At 51.8% G+C, this 14,435-nt stretch overlaps 1 protein-coding gene across 2 annotated transcripts in view; it reads right to left on the reverse strand.

Moving 5' to 3' along the window:
• Positions 1-344: 344 nt before the first annotated feature.
• Positions 345-14,435, reverse strand: part of PFKFB4 (6-phosphofructo-2-kinase/fructose-2,6-biphosphatase 4) — a 45,807-nt gene continuing 31,716 nt past the window's right edge. For both annotated transcript variants that reach the window (XM_058557669.1, XM_058557661.1), the window contains exons 10-14: positions 10,915-11,019; positions 9,223-9,352; positions 9,056-9,118; positions 8,094-8,158; positions 345-6,278 (exon numbers count right to left, since the gene is read on the reverse strand). In XM_058557669.1, coding sequence (XP_058413652.1) covers positions 6,219-6,278; positions 8,094-8,158; positions 9,056-9,118; positions 9,223-9,352; positions 10,915-11,019 — 423 coding nt within the window. In that variant the 3' untranslated portion in view covers positions 345-6,218. The remainder of the gene's footprint in view (positions 6,279-8,093; positions 8,159-9,055; positions 9,119-9,222; positions 9,353-10,914; positions 11,020-14,435) is intronic.

The following is a 14,435-nucleotide window of genomic DNA, read 5'->3' on the forward strand; positions in this document are numbered from 1 at the left end:
TCATGGACTCAGTGGCTTATGAACACAGTTTATTTCTCACAGTTCAGACTGGGAAGTCCAAGATCAAGGTGCCAGCAGATTCTGTCTGATGAGAGTCTGATTCCTGGTTCAGAGATGACTATCTTTTCCCTGTGTTCTCACTTGGAGGAAGGGGCAAGGGAGCTCTCTGAGGCCTCTTTTATGAAGGCACCAATCCCATTCAGGAGGGCTCTACCCTCTCCATCTAATCACCTCCCAAAGGCCCCACCTCCTAGTACCATCACCGTGGGGGGTTAGGATTTCAACATATGAATTTGGGACATTCAACATTCAGTCCATGGCAAACATTTTTGTGTGTGTGTGTGTGTGAGGAAGATCAGCCCTGAGCTAACATCCATGGTAATCCTCCTCTTTTTGCTGAGGAAGACCGGCTCTGAGCTAACATCTATTGCCAATCCTCCTCATTTTTTTTCCCCCCAAAGCCCCAGTAGATAGTTGTATGTCATAGCTGCACATCCCTCTAGTTGCTGTATGTGGGACGCGGCCTCAGCATGGCCAGACAAGCGGTGCGTCGGTGCACGCCCGGGATCCGAACCTGGGCCGCCAGTAGCAGAGCGCACGCACTTATCCGCTAAGCCACGGGGCCAGCCCTAGAGTCTATTCTTGATTCAGCAGTAGCCAGAGGGATCCTTTAAAAATGTTCATCAGATCAACTCACTCGGCTCAAAGCCCTTCACGGGACCCCCATTTCCAAGGCCCCACATCATCTGCACCCCATGACCTCTGACCTTTTCTTCCTCCTCACTCCCTCTTCTGCAGCCACCCCAGGCTCCTCTACGTTCCTGGAACTCTCTGGGCACAGCCTGCCCTCAGAGCCTTGCACTGGTTGTGGAATGCTCCATGGCTTCATCTAGGCCTTTGGTCACCCTCTGAATGAGGCCCTCCCCTCTGTCCCAGCACCCTCTAATATACTACATCTTTATTTCTTTTTTTGTCTTGTTTTGAGGAAGATTGGCCCTGAGCTAACATCTGTTGCCAATTGCTTGAGGAAGATTGGCCCTCAACTAATATCTTCCTCTATTTCGTATGTGGGACACTGCCACAGCATGGCTTGATAAGTGTGCAGGTCCATGCCCGGGATCCAAACCCGGGAACTCCGGGCTGCCGAAGCAGAGTGTGCGAACTTAACCACTACACCACCAGGCCAGGCCCTAGAGTCTATTCTTGTTTCAGCAGTAGCCAGAGAGATGTTGCAGGCCCAATATCTTTTATTTCTTTACTGTGTCTCCCACCATGAGAATGTCAGCTCTGAGACAGCAGGGAGTTTGCCTGTCATGTTTATGCTGTATCCCCATGGCTTAGCCCATGGTAGGCACTTAATGTGTTGTTAATGAATTAAGCAGAATGAAGATATATGAAAAAACTCAGAGGAATCAGATTATCACCAACCCCAGCCCTTCTGCACCTCCCTTGCTCACTGAAGCAAGGTGTTCTCCCCTGAGATCTCATGAGGGAGTTACTTTGCAAGGGGAGCCAACTCTTCTGATACCCCTTCTCCCCAATTCCTTAATAGCTCCAGTGCCTTAGACTAGAGGTGGATTCCAGCATGTCTGGAGACCTTATTAAAGTCAAATCCAGAAGGGAAGGCTTATATAGCAAAAGAATTGTTAAGACTTTGTTATTTGTGTTGGCCAAAATATGGAGAAGATGTGTGGGAAAAGATTGAGGTCCCGGACCAAGGAGATTAGAAAATAAGTTTATATTGGGCTGAATTTATCAATGCAGGTGCACTTGCCAGAAATTTTGGATTCGAGGTACTGCCTTAAGCTATTGGGGTTGTTCTCCATGTCTATTTGGTTGGCTGAAATGAAAGCTGAGTCTCACCAAATGCAATTGAGATGCCCAAAGCTCCCTGGTATAGAGGAGACTCCAAAGCCTCAGAAGATTCACTCATTCATTCAAATAAATATTGGGCTGAATTTATCACGGACAACTCACCTTTCCCTGAGTCCCTGCAGAGGACCCAGAAGATACTCCCTTCACCAAGGCCTTTGGAAGTCCATTACCGAGGGGAGCATCTCTGAAAAGTTTCAGTTTGCTCGGGCTGCGGTAACCAAGTACCGCACACTGAGTGGCTTAACAACAGAAATTTATTGTCTCACAGTTCTGGAGGCTGGAAGCTTGAAACCAAGGTGTCACCAGGTCCAGGCTCTCTCTGAAGGTGCTAGGGAATTTTGGATTAGGGGCTCACCATACTCCAGTATGACCTCATCTTAACTTATTACATCTGCAAGGACCCTATTTTCATATAAAGTCACATCATGAGGTACTGGGGGTTAGGTCTTCAATGTGTGAATTTCAGGGGGGAACACAATTCACCCCATAACAAGTGCCACAGTCACTGCTCTCCATGGGTCAGGGATTCTGACTGGAGCCACTATAGTTGAAATGGCTCCTTGATTTCAATGTAGATACCAGGACCCTGGGCGACAAGGGCTAAGCAGCAGCATTGACCTGCCAGAGGAGAGATGTGGAGACCATGACATGCAGTAGGATTTATAGGTAATCTGAATGGTCAGACCTGGAAGGATCTTTGGCAGGATCACCAGGCCCCCAAGACCAAAATCGAAGATGGGGGCAGGTCGAGTCCTACTTGACGTGTATAACAAAAGAACTGGAGGTCTGCCCAACAGAGACCTGACTGCAACAGAGAGATTTCTTACCAATTTTCCAGATCAGATCAGTTTACAAACCCAGGGGCTCCTGGAGGAAGTGGGGTGGATGCTCTTTAAGGAGGCCCTGTGAAAATCGCACAGGTTCATGCAGGCACTTTCCTCACAACCCTTCCCAGAGACCTGTGACCATTAACCAGGGTGTGGCGGACACCAGCCATTTTTCAATTTCAATAAAATACTTTTGTTCAAACAACAATGTGCCCAGCCCCAGGGAATGAATAATGATTGGTCTAAACCAAATATGGCAATACTCTTCTTCGCAGGTAATAATTATACTTTATTTTATTAATATATGGTATATAATTATTATACTATAATTCAAATGTTGCTGAAACCTATATCTTTGCAACATTTTATTCTATCCAAATGTCCTCTGATCTTACCTGATGGCCATTGTTTCCTAGCAACCCAAAATGCTACAAAATTCTTCAACATGACAATATATAATCACTATTTCTAGGTTGTGGTAGAACATTGGATCGGAAGAAAAATTCTGATAGTTATATTTCATCCCTTCTGCTGTTGCTTTGCTGCTAAAAATCTTCAACGCCTTCTTCAAAAAGTGCTGAAGCCTCCAAGGAGGTCAGGTGTCCACCCAGGGAACTCACTCACCCAACCTCAGTCACCAGGAAGACAGACATAGTTGATATCCCTTTGAGTCCCAGGATGAAGCCCAGGGGTTTCTGTCATCCACCGTGACACAGCTGGGTAAGGCATAGCCATAGCTGTTCATAACCCCGAACCACCCAGAAGCTGCCCAGCCACAGCCACCCTCTGCCCTGACACACTAGGAGAGGTGAAGGTGGGCACCCAGCACGCTCAGCCCCACTGTGTCCATGGAGGAGCACCCCTACAACTCGCCCTCCCAACAGCCCAGTCCGAGGGCAGGAGGCATAGAAAGTCCAATGAAATTCTGAGGCATGGGAAAGGGAAAACCCTGCCCCTTTTCACCATCTTCCCCACCCTAGAAGTATGTGACAAAGAAAACACCACAAACCTAGCCAACGCACCCCTACCCACGGCCTCGTGCAGCCCCTCCATCCTCCACCCAGTCCCTGGTTCCCCTCCCCAGGGATGCCAATATTTGGGACCCACATTTCCAGGGACCCCAGAATCCTCCCCTTAATGGTGTTCCACCCTGGATACCCCCACACATCTGCCTCTTGTTAGGGGTGAGGGCTCAGAACCGTAGGTCGGCCCAGAGAAAACTCGGGCCCTGTCCCTGCCCATATGTGCCAGGCCCAGGGCTCACTCCAGGGCAAGACAGTTTCCTCTCCAGAGACGGGTGGGGGGGGGGGAGCTGGACCAAGGATCCCAACACAGACCTAGGAGAGACCACAACATGGGGGTCTGCAGCGCCAGCTGGAAAGAACACCTCACAAATGCAGAGCTGGCCACAAGATATAACCTTAGATTACTATTATTATTTAAAGGATTTATTGCAAAGAATGCTGGACACAGTGTGATGTGTGGCTGAGCTCCAACACCATCCATTCCAGGGAGGGCAGAACCTCTGCAACACTCACATCGACCGTCACGGCTAACACCTGGCAGCCAACCACGTGGGTTGAAGCTCATGCAAGGACCACTCAGGGCAGGTGGGGAGAGGGGCTGCCCCAGCCCAGGCTGTGACCCCAGACTTCCCTCTGCCCTATCCCAGTCGTTGTAACACATCCAGGTCAAGCAGCTCCTGACTGACTTCCAGACACAGAGAGAAAAGGCCTTGCTGATCTTGCCTCAGCTGGCCAGAGGTCCTGAAGAGGTAGGGACATCCAGATGTACATGCTACTAACTGAAGGGACCCACTACGGCCAACAAATGAGTGTGCCCAGGTGACCAAAAGTCACCAAAACTCTGGGGGACACAGAAGCAAAGGCTGCAGTCTCCATGTCCCAAAGGCAGTGGCATGGTACTCTGGCCTTGGTCTAAGGGGCTTGAGGGTCTGATGGGAGACAAGTCCAGAAGGAGAATCCTGCCCCAGCCCTGCCCTGGACGTCTCTCCACCCAGGTCTGTCCACAGGTACTGCAGCACATGAAGCTGAGAGAACACCAGCTGGGCCAGGAACACGACTTCCTTCAGGGGCAGGTGGCACCTGCAGGCTGCAAAGCCCTGGGGGGCTGGGAAAGGTGGCTGCTCTGCTAGACACAGCCTAGGAAAGATTCTAGGTACAAAGCAGGCTTGGGATCCTGGGGCCTGGCTTCACCAAAGACCACCTGTGGACAGCAGGGCATCTGACTACAAATTCACATGCTTTCTCACCCAGCCCAACTTGCTGGCCAATCTGTTTGTTCAGCTATAAAATGGAACCAGAACTCACTGCCCAGTCTGTCTCTCTGGGCCCAAAAGAACTCAGGGGGGTGACAGATGGCAGCCTTCCCAAGGTTGTTTTCACCAGGCTACCACGCACGTGAAAGAAAAGCTGTGAGGTGGCTGGGAAAATCCTCCCCTGGACAGGGGCTGCCTCTGGGATCTGGCCTTTCCTCTGCTCAGCCCCACAGGAGGAGGTCACAAAAGCCAGGACAGGCTTTATAGGACCACAACAAGCTCTTCTGAATCATTCACAGCAAATGCATGTCCCTGCCACCAGTGTACACTCCTGTGTGGACACAGGCAGCAACTGGTGAGAGGCAGCCTGGGGGCAGGGCCGGGAGGGGAAGATGGGACAGCAGCCCTTCTCTCAAACATGTGGGAGTGTGTACTGGGAAGGGTAACTCACACAACCGCCCTGTCTTTACATGGTTTCACCATGAGAGCAGTTGGGAAAGGCCAGCCTTGGCCCCCAGCTCCCCCAAGTATTCCAGTGTATGCACAATTGGGAAGAGGTGACCACGAGTGCTCCGCTCCCTACATGTTTCTGCACATGACAACGTGCTGAAGTGAGCACACTGCTTTCATGAGCGTCCTCAAATGAGGCAGCATGGACACAAGGGCCTGGCCAGTGGAGGTGTCTGCCTTGGCGGAAGCCCTTCGGTTCCTGGCAGGGCAGGATGGGAAGAGCCCTCCCTCTCCCCTGAGGCAGCAGCAGCTCAAGATCCCATGAAGACCTTGCCTCTGGCTCAGGAAGTGGCCACAGAGAGGAGAGCAGAGCCCCTGCAGGGGTCCCCGGGTCCACCCCGCAGGTTGGCCATGGTGGGAACATCACAGCAAGTGCTTTCCATTTCACATTTTAGGGTTTAACACTTCACAGAGCCAGCCCGACCAGTGAGAGAGAACACCTAAAAGCTGCAACAGAGGGATCAGGTGCTGGGAAACCTCTCACCAGCCCAGGGCAGACGCAGCCTGGCCGAAGGATTTTTAGCAGCAGGCCAGGCACCACGTACAACCCCGTCTCTGACTGTCAACAAGGAAGCAGCTGGGCTGGGGCGGGGGTTCTGGGCACCACCAGCCATGCATGGCTTTGAGGGCATTCCTGCGTCGTGACTGTCACAAAGACCGGGAGGCCTGGAATGACCTCATCTGCAGAGGTCAATGCCTGCCCAGGGGTCACAGTGGATGAGACACAGTCACTGGTGAGCAGGGACTGTGACAAGGGCTTCCTCCGGAGGCCTTGAGATGTCTACATTCTGCACAAAAATAAAAACACAGAACATTCACCCTGTGGCAAGAATAGACTGACACTCGCTGTGTGTTTTCCTCATCGCTTGTGGCCGTCTGGGCTCACATTCTTACCCAGAGGAGCCCTGGTAGCAGGACTCCAGACCCCAACCTTCCCTAAGAGTGTGGCCAAGAATCTCTCGACATACGGTGGGTGGATGAACACAAGAACAAAGGCAGGGGTTGGAGGATGCCTCCGGTTCCCCTTGCTCCTGGCAGGCAGGTCAGGCATTACCCAGAACGAAGCTGTCCCCACCTCCTGCCTCAGGTCTAGGTCAACTGTGGAGGAACACCTGGCCCCCTGGACCTCCTGACGCCCTGAGCTACAGATGGCCCCTGCCAAGCTGCAGAGCCCAGTTCCGCCCACAGCCTGCTCAGCTCAGGGCATCTCAGGCTTAAGAAACAGGGGGCCTGAGACTTCCCTCAGCTCTACAAGACTGTCCTATGTGACTCCAAATCCTGGTGGCCCACTGGAACAGGTCACCAATGACCTGGGTTGCAGCCCTGCACAACATGACATGCCCAGATCTGCAGGGAGGGAGACATGACCCCCATGGCCACAGCCCCAGGTTCATAGGACCGGCCACTGGGATTGTAAGGGCAGGTGCAATTCTCAATGCGGGCAGGCTTCCTGAGTGCCCTCTTTCTCATCACAGCCTGCCCCCAAGGATGAGCTAGGACCTGGGGATCCTGCCCACTGAAAGGGAACCATCCCAAATCTGTGGTCAGCAGAAGTTTGCGTCTCAGAAGCACCCACCCAGAGGCAGACAGGATGGCTGCCGCTACCTCATGGCCATGCCAGCTCCTGCCCTGTGGACCGGGTCGGGGTCAGCCCCCAACACCTGCTGTGTCCAGGGGTCTCTCTCACCACCACCTGGTCAGTCAATGCTGGGGGCCCGATGCCATTTGAGTTTTCCTCAGCACAAAGGATGCCTGTTAGGACATGCCTTCCCCTGTGACCTGTGGGTGCCCGACTGGGCCTGGACCAGACTCTCAGGGCAAACGGGGAAGAGGCTGGTGCTGGTGAGAGGCAGCAGACTTGGGAAATAGGAGGACACACCCACACATCTCTGCCTGTGGGTCTCAAGGCCAAGGGGACTCCGGGAATGGGGTTCGGAAAGGGCAGTCCTGCCCTTGGCCTCAGTGGGAGAGGTAATCAGTGTGGTGGAAGGACCCCATGTGGGCATAGAAAATGGTTCTGGGCAACACTTCGAGGAGCTTCTATCTTAAACAAGACATTGGGGGAACATAGGGTGGCAAACTGCTCTTCTGCAGGAAGGCCTCTGCCCAGGCCAGAGACTCCCTCGGCATCTGCATGGCCCCTTCCCCAACAAAGCATAATGTTTTAGTTTTTAAAGGTGCTGGAGTTGAAAAGGGTGCTCATGAGGCCGGGGCTGCAGGTGGAGCATGGACAAATCCCCTCCTGCCCCCTTGTAGGCCTCCAGACTCTTCCCCACCTGGGACCTCCCTCCTTGGCTCAGACCTCTGTGGTGGGGCTGCTGGGGAGCTAGCCACACCCAGGTTCAGTTGCTTCCTAGCCTGGTGGCCCAGCTCCAGGGACTTCCCCACCCCCCCAAACCCCCACCCCCAGCAGCGCCCTGGGGAAGACCTAGCCCAAGGCCACACCCAGAGTCCTGGGCTCACCCTGCAGACAGGAGAGCAGCCCAGGCAGAGAACTCAAGCTCACTCTGGCAAGCACCCCAGCTGGGCCTGGCCCTGGAAGATGCTGTGTCTGGACACCCCCAGGAACATGCCCACCACCCCAGCAGTGACCCCATCGCTACCTGAGGCCTGTCCCGGTGCGTGTTCACAGCCACCACGTTCAGGAATATGGACTCCACTTTACAACCTGCCAAAGGGAAGACGCCAATCCATTCTCCCTCCTGAAAGGCAGCTGGAGCCACAGAGGGTAGAAACTTACTGCAGGAGGAGGCGTGGGGCTTGGGGGATAGAGCAGGCGCCTCAGCCTCACCATAGTCCTCCCACCTGAGGCAGCTCTGGGGGCCCCACAAGGAAGGACGACACACCTTGTCAGGCCTGTGCTTATGTGCCACTGCCTGGCGCAGCCTCAGTGGGGAGCTCAGACACCCAGGCAGAGCCACACTGATGGCTCAAGCTGCCAACCTGAGGGCGGTCTGAGAAGCAACAAGCCTGGTTCAGCATGAGGTCATAATGCTCAGTTTTTAGGGGCCCAAGAGCACTCCTACTCAATCCTGTCTCACACACACGGCCGAATCAACATCGTGCCAGGTGCTCAGTGTAATCAGGGATGAGGGATAAGCACACACTGGAATGACACCAGCTGCCACCGAGCTTTACAGTCACTCCCGAGAGCACAACCACCTGGGTGTGCCGCAGCCTGTGCTGAAGGGGCCAAGCCGAGCCCAAGAGCATAGGAAGCTGTCTGAGGACTGCCCTGGCATAGCCCAAGTCAGAGGTGGGATGCAAACCACCCTGCACCCAGAATATTTTAAGTTCCAGGTCCGGGGGGGTGGGGGTTTTGGAAAAACCAGTAGAAAAGCCCTCGTGTGGGTGGGTGATGGTTAAGGAAGGATCACTGGGGAGGCTTCCTGTGGCCACAGAAATAAAAACAAAAAAATTAAAACGCAAATTGGAAAAGACAGTGGGGTGGAGGGAGGAGGAGTGAGCTTCTAATAGAATTTCGAAGGGGTTTTCAGAAAGTCATGGAACCCTGTAGAGGGCCAGAGTCTGGCAGCCGAGGTCAGTGCATAGGAAGCTTCCTTACCGTAAGCCACAGGGGTCAGCTTCAGAACCGTGTGCAGCGGACACTTGAGGTAGGGCAGCTGTTCTGTGGACACAGATAGGGAGGGCTGGCACACCAGGGATGCCCAGGTGACAGTCTCTTTCTCTCTCTCACATACACCCCCACCTCTCCGGGGTTAGGGCCCACACCTGCTGCCTTGTCAAGGAAGTAGGCCAGAAGGCAGCGCATCACAGCCTGATGGCAGATGACCAGCACATTCTCTTGCCTCTCCAGCTCCATGATGACAGGTTCGAGTCGCTGGACCAGGTCCTCGTAGGACTGCAAGGGCAAGCAGGAAGGGTCCCTCAGGCCCAGCTCCAGGGGCAGGGATGGAGACATCCTGGGTAGTGGGCTACCTTCTCACTCCTGGAACTCCGCACCACTCTGTGAGGCTGTGGCTAAGTGTCCTCCAGCCTGGCTCCTGAGGGCCTGGGGGTGGGCAGCTCAGTGCTGGGGCCTGCCACTATAGGACTGCGCCAGTGAGCTGTCCACTTGAGAGGGAGCTGAGGGGGTGGGGATTGGTAGCCCGGGAAAGGGATCACTGGTAGGACTGAGAGGGCAGGGCTGGGCCTCAGGCTGCCATCCCAAGGGGCCACCTCCCCACCCAGGGGGCCCTTCGCTGAACCCTCAGCTGCTGGAATTCACATGCTGGTAACTGATGACTGGTGGAAAAGACACTGCTCCTTTCCAGGCCACAGCAGACAGAGTGCACAGAAAGACCCCAAAACTTCCCGGAGTGTGACCTGTCAGAAATACTTGAGGTCCCCAGGAACGATCCTTGCAGTCTGCCTGCCCTGTACCCCACTGGGTAGCTTGAGGTAGCCTGTGGGGGCCCTTGGACCAATCCCTCCACCTGGTAGGTTTAGAGATTTTCACCAGGAGACCAAGCCCCGGGGGGTTTCATCCCTCTTTGCACACAATGAGCGGTCCTTCTAAAAAAAAAGGCCTCAAGCAGTCAGAGGTGAATTTGCCCCATGCTTTGATTGGGAGCAAAACCAATGTGGATTTGTGCTGGCCCCTGGTAGTCCTAGGGAAATCCTTGATTGGTTCTTTTGGTAACTATAATTTCCCTACCAATTTTCCCCCCTGTATTCTCAAGTTTGCACAGCCAACTGTTTTGTTTCTTTTTACTGTTATCTGGGTTGGTTCTAAATCTGCACTCTGCCTCACAGTTTGATGTGGGGAGTAATTAACGTTACCCAGAGCTGTACTCTTCCTGTGGACAGTACAGGACAGGAGGCTGCGAGCCTGGCATCTGGACAGGGGCTTCTATGTGCGCACGTGTATGTGTGTACACACCTGTGTGTCTGTGGGGGTATTTTAATTGGGCCACTGCCCCAGGCCACCTGCTGGAAGTGGGAGATACTCAAGTTAAAGGTGACCTTGTTTGTGACCTGGGGCCTAGGCAGAGGCAGGAGCCAGTTTGAGGAAAGGTGACAAGTGCAGGTGGATTGCAGTGGCCACTGACCCATCTGGGGAAAGTCTGCCTAGGTATGGATTCAGGGCTAGGGGTGGTGCCTGGAGCCACAGGGAGGACAGGATCACCCTGTGATATCCCAAGAAACGGGAAAGCAAAGATGGGGAATTATGGGGACCCAGCGGGAATCAGGGTTAGGAGCCCTGTGCAGCACTGTCCATTGACCACCCAAGGAGGAGACTGCAGCCTGGGCCACATGGCCAGAAAGTGGTGGAGATCACACACACCCAGGCTGGTATACCCCTGAAGCCAGGCCCTCCTGCTGCCCACGCAGCCTCCGCAGAGCCCCACAGGTCCTCAGCCATAGGGGGTCGTCTCAGGCAGGCAGCAGATGGCTGGAACCAAGCCCCCAAAGCCCACCTACCTCCCCCTTGGGGTACCGGTACCGGTACTTGTCCTGGTCCCGCAGGGCAAACTCCAGTGGATAATGATCCTGAATTTCCTCGTAGGTCATTTCCTCACAGACGCCCTAGGGAGACACTGCGGTCATCACACCTCCCAGGCCAGGCCTGGGGATCAGCCCTGTGTTGGGGGGAGTGCAGGCAGAGGGAACCAGGTTTATGGGGCATTTTCTGGCCCATGGAGGCCCTCCCAGCCTGGAGCTTAGAACCCATTTCGGAAGAGCAGGCCCTCTGGGGACACTGAGCAGGGGGTGGCCCCTCATTTGGAAAAAGCTATCAGAACAGTCTTTTCCACCCATCCATCATACATCCATCCAGTTTACGCCATAAAAATAAACACAGAAATGTTAACTATGTGTCTTTTCTAATATGTCTTTTGTTTTCTGTGCTATGGAAATAGTACTTCTGAGTATGGATTGTTGAGCATGCTATAAAGTAAGATTTCACTTGTGTCATTCAGGACACGGACACACACACACACACACACACACACACACAGCATAGAATACCTTATACAAATGCCACTTAAAAAACAAATCAGTAGAGAGAGAATACTGGTTGAAAACACTTAAGTTTCATGTAAGGGCCCAAAGAGGCCCAGAGCACATTGGGCCATCATTTCATTAGCCATGACCACCCCTGACTGAGCCCACATTATGAGCAGCATTATGGACCACTCCCTTAGAACACTGTGAGAAGCGACAACCTCCCTCCAACCCACTCCCCTGCCAAGAAGCCTAGGAAGATGTGTTGACTGTCCAGTGTGTGAACTGTCCGGTGTCCTTCCGAGGCTCAAGCCAAGAGCCAGCAGACAGGACATGCCCAGAGAGAGGAAGAAGCAATAAAGTGCCCTTAATAAACAGCTGCTGGTCTCTGCCTTTGTTCTAAGTTTTTTTTCTAGACAAAGCCTAGGGGCAAAGTTGTCTATTAAAAAGGAAAGACAGAGGAAAATTTATAGCTGTAAATGCTTAAATCAAAAAAGAAGATCTCAGGGGCTGGCCCGGTGGCGCAAGTGGTTAAGTGCGCACGCTCCACTGTGGCAGCCCAGGGTTCACCAGTTCGGATCCTGGGCGTGCACCGACGCACTGCTTGGCAAGCCATGCTGTGGCGGTGTCCCATATAAAGGGGAGGAAGATGGGCACGGATATTAGCCCAGGGCCAGTCTTCCTCAGCAAAAAAAAAAAAAAAAGAGGAGGATTGGCAGATGTTAGCACAGGGCTGATCTCCTCATATACACACAAAAAAAGGATCTCAAATCAATAATCTAATCTTCTACCTTAAGATACCAGAAAAAGAAGAGCAAACTAAACCCAAAGCAAGCAGAAGTAAGGAAATACTAAAGATTAGAGTGGAAATTAATGAAATAGAAAAAAAAAATAGAGAAAAGCAACAAAATCAAAAGTTGGTTCTTTGAAAAGATCAACAGAAGTCACAAATCTTTTGCTAGACTGACTAGAAAAAAGAAAGCTCAAATTATTAAAATCAGGAATGAAAGAGGGACATTATACTAAGCTTACGGAAATAAAGGCAGTGTGAAGACACAGAGAGACACACAGGGAAGAAGGCCACGTGATGACAGAGACAGGGATTGGAATGATGCGGCTGTATGCCAAGGAATGCCAAGGACTGCTGGTAATCACCAGAAACTTGGTAAAATATGGGCATTAAAAGTGATTCTGGGGCCGGCCCCGTGGCTTAGCGGTTAAGTGCGCGCGCTCTGCTGCTGGCCGCCCAGGTTCGGGTCCCGGATGCACACCGATGCACCACTTCTCCAGCCATGCTGAGGCGGCGTCCCACATACAGCAACTAGAAGGATGTGCAACTATGACATATAACTATCTACTGGGGCTTTGGGGAGAAAAAAAAAAAAAAGGAGGAGGATTGGCTATAGATGTTAGCTCAGGGCCAGTCTTCCTCAGCAAAAAGAGGAGGATTAGCATGGATGTTAGCTCAGGGCTGATCTTCCTCACAAAAAAAAAAAAAAGTGATTCTGGGGAAGGCACAGAAGGAAGTGAAGCACAGTGGAGAGAGCTTCTATCATCTTAGAGAACACATACATCATTGTGAACAGACTGTTGCTAGAAATATGATTATTAAAGGTACTTCTGGTGAGGCCTCAGAAGGAAATGAAGTGCATGTTATTGGACACTAGAGAAAAGGCAATCTTTGCTATAAAATGGCAGAGAACTAGGCTGAATTGTGTTCTAGTGCTGTGTGGTTATAATCAAAAAGACAGATAATAAGGGCCAGCCCTGGTGGCCTAGTGGTTAAGTTCGGCGCACTCTGCTTCAGTGGCCCGGGTTCGGTTCCCGGGCGTGGACCTACACCACTTGTCTGTCGGTGGCCATGCTGTGGCAGCAGCTCACGTACAAAAAAAAAAAAAAGGGGGAAGATTGGCAACAGATGTTAGCACAGGGCAAATCTTCCTCAGCAAAAAAAAAGATAACATACAACCACAACAGGTGGTTAGCGAGGATGTGGAGAAATCAGAACTCTCATATACTGCTGGTGGGAATGTACTTTGGAATATACTGTGGAAAACACTCTGGCAGTTCCTCAAAAGGTTAAACATAAAGTGTCCATACGACCTAGCAATTCCACTCCTAGGTATATACCTCAGAGAAATAAACACACGTCCACACAAAAACTTGCGTGTGAATGTTCACAGCAGCATTATTCCCAAAGCCAAAAAATGGAAACTACCCAAATGCCCATCAACTGATGAATGCATAAATAATATGTGGTATATCTATACAACAGAATATTACTTGGCAATATAAAGAAATGAAGTACTGATACATGCTACCACAGAGATGAACCTTGAAAACACACTAAGTGATGGGGCCAGCCCGGTGGCGCAAGCGGTTAAGTGTGCGTGCTCCGCTGCGGCGGCCCGGGGTTTGCCGGTTCAGATCCCAGGCGCGCATGCACTGCTTGGCAAGCCATGTTGTGGCGGCATCCCATATAAAGTGGAGGAAGATGGGCACAGATGTTAGCCCAGGGCCAATCTTCCTCAGCAAAAAAAGAGGAGTATTGGCAGATGTTAGCACAGGGCTGATCTCCTCACACACACACACACACACAAACACACTAAGTGAAAAAAGCCACTCACAAAAGACCACATATCATACAATTCCATTTATATAAAATGTTCAAAATAGGACAATCTACAGAGACATAAAATAGATTAGTGGTAGCCTAAGGCTGGGGGAGGGGTTGGAAGGAAATGGGGAGCGATTGCCGAGGGGTACAGGGTTGCTTTTTAAGTAATGAAGTGTTCTAAAATTGACTGTGGTGATGATTGCACAACCCTGTGAATACATTAAAAACCACTGCATTGCATGCCTTAGGGGAACTGTATGGTATATGATTTATATCTCAATAAAGCTGTTTGTTTGTTTTTACAAAAAAAAAAAAAGGAAAAATAAGGCAGTAAATTGTGGATTAGACTAAGAAAAGATCCGGATGTTGAAATAAAATTGCC

This window comes from Diceros bicornis, chromosome 2, assembly GCF_020826845.1.
Source record: "Diceros bicornis minor isolate mBicDic1 chromosome 2, mDicBic1.mat.cur, whole genome shotgun sequence".
NCBI classification, from domain to species: Eukaryota; Metazoa; Chordata; class Mammalia; order Perissodactyla; family Rhinocerotidae; genus Diceros; species Diceros bicornis.